Consider the following 7880-nt stretch of genomic DNA (forward strand, 5'->3'; position numbering starts at 1 on the left):
CCGAGAGGACCCGGGGAGAAGAGAGGACTGGGCGGGATTTGTGTCCATTTCTGGGCTCCTGGGACAAGAGGGACAAGGGGCTGGGCTGGGAACAGCTCTAAGAAAGGAAATTTAAAAAGCGATTCTGCTTCACTTTAGGGATCTTCCTAAAGGCGCTTGCAGAGCACACGAACATCCATAGATGAGTCTCCTTAGGAGCAGGAGAGGAGACTCATCTATTTCCCTCATTCTCACAGGAATATCTCTTTTAGACGTAATCTAAATGTGTTTAAATTCCAGTTTTGTACTGGGAGCTCTGGCAGCAGACTCGGGAGCTCTGTCCCCTTTTTCACCCATCTATGTCATTTTATTTCCTGCTTTTAAAAAGACTGTTCATCTGTTTGAGAATCCATTAGCCAAAGAGTTCCAGACCCTTTTTTCAGTAGGGCAATTAAGTGTTTTTTCCCCCTCTAGTCTCTGAAAACCAGGTAGTATTTTAATAGAATCTCAGAATGGCTTGGGTTGGAAGGTACTTAAAAATTTCAAGGGATCAAGTCACCTGTAACCTGCTGAGAGCTTTTCTCCAGCTGTCAGTGTGTTCCATCTCAAGGCCATTCCCCGAATGCAGAGGAGTCTCTGCTCTGCTGTCCCATCACACACAGAGCTGCTCCCGAGGGGTTTTGTAGATTTATGGGCACTGTATGGACAGAGACTATTGACAAGGACCCGCAGTGACAGGAAAGGGGAAACGGCTTCCCACGGCCAGGGGATACAGGGAAGGACTCCTCCCTGCCAGGGTGGAGAGGCCCTGGCACAGGCTGCTCAGTGAAGCTGTGGCTGCCCCGTCCCCGGACGTGTCCGAGGCAGGGACGGACGGGGATGGTGGGAGGTTCCCTGCCCACGGCAGGGGCTGGCACTGGATGCGCTCTAGGGCCCCGTGACGGGGAGCGGCGGGTTCCGCCCGGGCAGGTCCCGGTGCGGCTCCTCCAGAGGCTTCACGACCCCGCGGGCCGGTCCCGAGCACATGACGTCATGCACAACTCTCCGTTTCGCGATGGCGTCACGCACCGGCCCGTGACATCGACACCCGCGCGCCGCCGCCGTTCTCGCACCCAATCAGCGGCTTTTCCCGGGGGCTCCTCGGGTCAGGCCGCGCCCCGCTCCGCTCCCATTGGGCGGGCCTCCAGAAGGGCCGGCATTCTGACGTCTGACTGGCTAACGTCGAGGAGGCGCGGTGCTGCGCGATGGCGTCACGGCGCAACCACCACAGAGCGGCGACGGGTCAGAGCGGCGCGTGCGGGGCACGACGGGACGGGTGGGAGGGCCGGGAGGAGTGCGGCCGGCGGAACCGGAACCGGCACCAGGACCGGCACCGGCACCGGTACCAGGAGCAGGACCGGGATCACCATCAGTGGATCGGTGGACCGGCATTGACACGAACACAGAGACCGGAGAGAGGCAGCGCAGCCCGGCCGGCTCAGCCGGGGGCCCGTGGGAGCGCCAGGCAGCGGCTCAGAGATGGGTCCGGCCAGGCCCCGGTGCCCCCCGGTGCCCCCCGGAGCTGCCGCCGCCCCCCGCCGCTGCCGGGGCTGAGGTGCCGCCGCCCCCGGCCCAGCCATGGCTGCGTGCGGCTGTAACGCGCTCCTGGCCGCGGCCAGGGCCAGGTGAGCCCCGCAGTGCCCCGGGCTCTGTTCCGCGCGGGGTGGGCATGAACCGTGGGGGGGTTGTTCGCAGCTTCCTCGTTTATCGCATTGCCTGGTTAAAGGGCTCCGAGAGACGCTACGGAGGTTCCCCCGAGAGATGAGTTGCTAGCACAGGACAAGTTGTCAGTATTTCAGCTGTTGCTGAAGGATCGGGATCTCAGCCACAAAATCAATTTTACGAGGTTGATTTGGTGCTGAGCAGGGTGTGATGCCTCGGCACTTTGTTCTCACTGCACTGTTCTTAACTGAAACCACTCTCCAGTTTCAGGGGCTCCCATCTCCTGGCGCACTCCAGCCCTCTGTACTCTCCAGCCGTCGCTCTTGTCCAGCTGGTGGATTCCCAGTTAACCCGGACTTCAAGAGACTCCAGAGCCCACCCCTGGCCACGCCATGCCTGCCTGGGCGCTGCCCTGCCTCGCTCACCTGCCCACACCTTGCACACCAGCCCACGGCAGCAGCTCCCACGTGAATCCCTGCCCAGCCAAAATACCAGAAACCAGGGAGCTAAACCTGCTAAGATTCTGACAAAGCAGGTCATAGAGGCTCCTGGGGGAAAAAAGTCCTTGCGACAAAGAGCTGTGGATGAGCTGAAGTATTACTACCATGGATTCCACCTGCTCTGGACTGACACCAAGGTGGCTGCCAGGATGGTGTGGAGGCTGCTCCACGGGCAGGTGCTCACCAGGAGGGAGAGGCGAAGGGTAAGTGCCACAACACCTACATAAAGTGATGCAATAAGAGGCTTAACCCCTTCTTTGGACACATTTTGTGTGTCTGGCTGAGTGATAATCTCAGGGTAATCTGTGCTGTGCTCTTCTCCGTGCAGCTGCTGAGAACTTGTGCAGATCTCTTCCGCCTGGTTCCCTTCCTGGTGTTTCTCATTGTCCCCTTCATGGAGTTTCTGTTACCTGTGTTCCTGAAGCTCTTCCCTCAAATGCTGCCCTCGACGTTTGAGACGGAGTCAAAAAAGGTTTGTGTCCTCTCTGAGGCTGTGGAGTGTCCACAGCTCCTCAGAACATCTGTGCAGCTGTGCAGGGCTGCTGTTCCCTGCCTGCTGCTGCATGTGAGGATCAGCCTCACCCAGTGCATGAGACATTCCCAGCTTATTCCTGAGCTGAGTGGGGCAGTTGGAAGGCGGGATCAGAAGGAATGTGCACAGCAATTCCATTTCCTACATCACATTTTCTAATTTATAATTCTGTATTTCCCAAATGAAGGAAGAAAAGCTGAAGAAGAAGTTAAATGCAAGGCTGGAGTTAGCCAAGTTCCTGCGGGAGACCATTGCAGAGATGGCCAAAAGGAACAAAGCAGACACAGGACAAGGGAAGCAATTCTCCTCTTACCTGCATGAGGTAGGACAGGCTGGGGGTGACAGGCATGGCACAGACACACCTTTAGTGCTGCTGGTTTGGGCAGAGAGCACGGGATTTGTACCAGGGTTGTGGACAGAGCTGCCCTGCCAGGTGCTGTTCCCTGGGTGCCTCCCTGCTGACCCTGCTGTCAGAGCCCTGCTCACAGGAATTCCCATCCTGGAAGGGTGCACCTTTCACCCTGTGAAACTTCCAGTGGCCACTCAATAACAGTTTCACTTTAACCTTTAACTGTATCATCCTGTCTCCACCAGGGACGGGAATTCCAGTGTGAGGAAGGGGAATGGGGGAGGAGATTCCCACCCTGCTCAGGTTTGATTTGTGCCCGGTTCAGATCCGCCCCAGCGGCCACCAGCCCAGCACGCAGGAGATCGTGCGTTTCTCCAAGCTCTTCGAGGACGAGCTGACCCTGGAGCACCTGGAGAGGCCCCAGCTGGTGGCTCTGTGCAAGCTGCTGGAGCTGCAGCCCCTGGGCACCAACAACCTGCTGCGCTTCCAGCTGCTGCTGCGGCTGCGCAGCATCAAGGCCGATGACGAGGTGGGTGTGCAGCTGCACGGGGGAGCTGCTGGTGCTGGCACCAGCCTCGTGTCCCTGCCCACTCACCCCCACAGCAGGGGAGTCAGATCCTCCCTGTCAGAGATTCCAGAAGGAAACACAATCAGAGTTCATCTCCCTGCACTCCTGCAGGCTTTGGGGAACTGTAATGAAGGTGGCATTGCAGATGTTGTCACTAGAATATTTTGTTTTAGAGTTTTAGAAAAAAGGGATGTTTTTCAATGTGCAATGGGGTTGTTTGGAAAATAGAATCAGACTCACAGGTGCAGAGTGGAGGGACAGCAGGTAATGGCCGTAAGTTGCAGCAAGGGGAATTTCAAGTTGATAAGAAAAAAAATTAAAATCAGTGAGTAGGTAAACAGGGGAACGGGTTGTCTGGAAGATGTCAAATCCCATCCTTAAAGAGGCTCAAAGCACAAATGGAAAATGCTGAGCAGTTTTGAACAGGAGATTGGACTGGGGACCTCCAGAAGTCCGTTCAGGTACAACAAGGTCTTGGCCTGCTCTGTGCCTGGATGGGAACGTTGCTGTTCATTTGTTCATTCCAGATGATTGCCAAGGAGGGGGTCAGTGGCCTGAGCGTGTCAGAGCTGCAGAGCGCCTGCAGGGCCAGAGGAATGCGGTCACTGGGGCTCACTGAGGAGCAGCTGAAGGAGCAGCTTGGGCAGGTGAGTGTGCCCTGGCCTGGGCTGCTGTGGCCAGGTTCCTCAGAGGACAGGTGCAGCAGGCACAGCTTCCTGAGAATTCATGCACGAGTTTCAAGCTGGATCCTCACCTGCAGATCTAAGCTCTAAGGCACAAAGGGTCCAGGTTATGTCCTAGACGAAAGAGAAAACCAAATAGAACAAGGGCCAGATAGAAGCAAGGTGAAGTGGGGGCTATTCTTAACTCTTCAGACCCATTTTTTCTCATTATGGTAACTTAAAACTGTATTATCCAAACTCAAGATTGCTTTAAGGACAAAGAGTGTAGTATTAACAAATACCCACATAGAGCCAATATGAAGCAACTTTTCCTTCTGTTTTCTTCCAACAGTGGCTGGATCTGCATTTGAAGGAGAACGTTCCTTCTTCTCTCCTCCTGCTTTCCCGTGCCTTGTACTTAATAGACCTGAAGCCACAATCTGTTCCCATTCCACAGAGCAAGGCAAGTTGTTTGAATAAAACTTTTGGGTTAATAGCTCAACCATTATACATTTTAAAAATGAAGGACTGTGACAGGAACCTTGTTTTTTGATCGTACAAGTGGACTGAACTTATGCCTCTGTGTTCTTCTGCAGACAGGTGAAGCTGCAGGAGTGATGACATCTGTGCTTGAAGGTCAGGAGACCCTCCTGGATCCTGCCCCTGTTGTACAGGGAAGAAAGGTTAGAAATAGCAGTTTGCAAGCAGGAAAACATGTGCTGAAATCATTGGGAATTGAGTGTGACCAAAGCTTTCCAAAGCTGGACAAAACCAATGTTTGACACCATGGCACAGAGCACGAGCAGTGTCTGTTCTTGCACTGTGTGGATCTTTCCCCCCAAGAGCCTCACAGCTGCATGTTCTGATTTAAGAGGCAAGGGAAGGGAACAGGGATCTGCTGTGACAAACTGGTCCTGTGGCTGGGAACAGCTGGTTACTCAGTACCATGGTACTGGCTCCCAGCCAGGGAGGACTGGACTGAACTGCTTCAGGCCTCAGCCCAGGTACATTCAGCTCAGAGAAGCCAGTTAAAGAGGACTTGTTTTTAGCCCTCTCACTGAATTTGGGTTCAGTTGTCCAGGACAAAATGAGCCAAAATATCTAGAGTAAGGAAGCCAGAGCATATGGTTCTCAGCATCACGCTGCAGTGAATTCCTTAGATTAGTCCCAGCTGATAAAAGCAGCAGCAGGAATCAAAGAATATTGTATCAACTGCCAGAAATATTTCCACATAGTTAAATTGTGCTGGGGAAACAATGGAAATGCCAGCATAGCTTTCAGAGTGAGCAGGGAACAGCCTTGCTCAGGAGGGAGAAGGGGCTGGGGGGTTCAGCCCTTTCCAAGGGGGTTCTGTGACTTACAGCTGCTTTTTCCTTAAAGAATGAAGAATTTGTGTCCCAGCCAACAGAGAAATTGCCATTCTCAGAAGCGTCAGTGAAGCCTCCCCCACGAGAGGTGAGCTTGTCAGAGTTCTTCCACCTCCCAAAAGAGATTCTTCTTCACACAGCTTGCAGCCAAAGCGTGGAAGTTCATAGTACAGGATGCTGTGAACACTGGGTTCAAGGAGCAGCTGGAGAAACTGGATGAGAACTGCACTGAGGGCTATTCAATACAAAAATGGCACATGACAGAGAGCAGCAAACTGGAGGAGGGAGCAGAGCACTGGGGGAATTACTGGTATATCCTTGTACTCTTCCTTAATAATCTGCCTTGGGCCACTAGGACAGAGCAGCCTTCCCTTGGAGTCACCAGGGTGGTAAGAGCCACTTCCTATCTGTAAAAATATTTCTGCAGTGATTGCCTTTGTTTTGCCCATTTTCTTTCTGTGAATATTTGATTTCAGTTTAGGTGCTTTTGTGCACGTCTGGGATGCGAGTTTGGGAGTCCAGACAGACTCCTGTCTCCTTTAACCTGAAGAACTTTGCTCCTCATCAGCTGTTACCCTCCAGAGCAGCTTCCCATGCTAAACGGGAAGACACCTTCAGAAAAGATTCTGGATTTCAAGAAACATTTGTACTGTCTAAAACCTGCTCTTTTCTTTTGCCCCTAGACCAAAATGGAAGCATCCCAGAGCAGCAAGGCTGGTGCCAATGGAGCCTAAGCTGGAGGCAGCACTGGGAGGAAGCAGCTTCCATCTCCACACTCCTGCAAAGGGAACAGGGGTTTCCCAGGAGGCTGCTCTACACAACAAGGCAGTAGCCCTCAGGAGCCTCTCTCTCTGTCCCAAGCTTGTTAGCAACTAGCACTGCTGTCTGGATGGCCCCAGACATCTCTTTTGTGCTGGATCCTTGCCCTGCTACTTTTAACTTATGGTGTAAATATGTTAATAATGGTGCTGCTGTCTGTGCTGTTCCTGAGCAGGTGTTTGTGCTTAGCAAAGGCAGCTTTTCATGTCAGAGCAGGCTGGGCTGGGGGTCCAGCAAAGCCTGTTCTGAGTGTTAAATCCTCTGCAGGAACATCCCCCCCCACTCCCAGGGCCAGCAGCTTGTCCTGGGTGTCACAGCTCAGGCTCTTGGTCCTGGTTAGGGTATTGTAACCAATGACCAGCCCACAAGGACCCACTGGCCACAGTTTTACTGAGGAGGGTAAGCACAGGGAAGGAGCTGTGGCAGAACAGATCAGGACTTCAGGCCTTGCTGGACAGGAGACAGAGCTCTCCCACAGAGCAGTGACAGGAACAGCCTCCACCTGGGAGTGTTGCTTCCCCAGTGAGAGCTGTGCAGGTGCCACACACTGTGACAGAATCAGACTTGCACTTTCAGGATCCCCCTGGGCCACATGAGGAGCAGCCAGGGACCTGCACACTTTTCCCAAGCGTGGAGATTTGGTTAATCCTTCCCAGGCTCAGAATACACTCCAGGTGCTCTCCATACTTCACAAAGTGACTCCTCACACGCTCTAGTGATGACTCAGTTTTTGCCAGAGTTTCAGAGGATACTGAAAAGCTGTTTTTAGCATTTGTTAAATTTTTTACTCTGTCCTATGTAAATGCTGAGAAATGACTTACATTATGGATTTTAAATACGTATATTTATACTTACTGTAAAATTAGATTTGGTGCTAAGTAGGAATGAAATGTCTCTTCCAGAGGTCAGACAGCTTTTAGAACAACCCGACTGAAAGCCAGTTCTCCAAGGTCAGGTGTGAGCAGCACTTTAAACCTGAGGCCCCAGGCTCCTACAGCAACACAGAGCCAGCTGTCAGGAGTTCTGTGTCCTTAGCTCTGTACCTGAACCTCTCCTTGTTCACCCAGCCCACCTGCAGTGCTGGACCTGTGTCTAATAAATGGGAGCAAATGTTATTTCAATAAAATAACACCTTTGCTGTGGAGTCACTGCTGCCTCTTAGCGCCGTAACGAGGGAAGGCATCTCCTCCCACCTGGTGTTCCTGTGACTGCTGCACTCCCAAACCCTGCTGAATTTCTCCTGGCAGCCTCTGGAGCCCCGGGGATGTTTGGGGTGATCAGGTAACGGCTCCTTCATTTGCCAGGTGGGCTCCAGCAGCCCGGAGAGCTTCCTGCTCCATCCCAGCACCGACCTGTGCGTGCTCCCAGCGCCCACTCAGCTCCTGCCCGGCAGCCCTGGCTCC

General features: G+C 53.3%; 1 protein-coding gene across 1 annotated transcript; it reads left to right on the forward strand.

Moving 5' to 3' along the window:
- Positions 1 to 1298: 1298 nt before the first annotated feature.
- Positions 1299 to 7621, forward strand: LETM2 (leucine zipper and EF-hand containing transmembrane protein 2). Its single transcript, XM_088180096.1, has 10 exons — positions 1299 to 1643; positions 1945 to 2383; positions 2509 to 2652; positions 2900 to 3034; positions 3387 to 3590; positions 4157 to 4276; positions 4644 to 4758; positions 4892 to 4974; positions 5672 to 5746; positions 6342 to 7621. Exons 1-10 carry the CDS (start codon positions 1597 to 1599, stop codon positions 6390 to 6392), a joined length of 1413 nt encoding a protein of 470 aa, XP_088036222.1. The 5' UTR covers positions 1299 to 1596; the 3' UTR covers positions 6393 to 7621.
- Positions 7622 to 7880: the final 259 nt, after the last annotated feature.

The sequence above is a fragment of the Sturnus vulgaris genome, chromosome 28, assembly GCF_052056855.1.
Source record: "Sturnus vulgaris isolate bStuVul1 chromosome 28, bStuVul1.hap1, whole genome shotgun sequence".
In the NCBI taxonomy this organism is placed as follows: Eukaryota; Metazoa; Chordata; class Aves; order Passeriformes; family Sturnidae; genus Sturnus; species Sturnus vulgaris.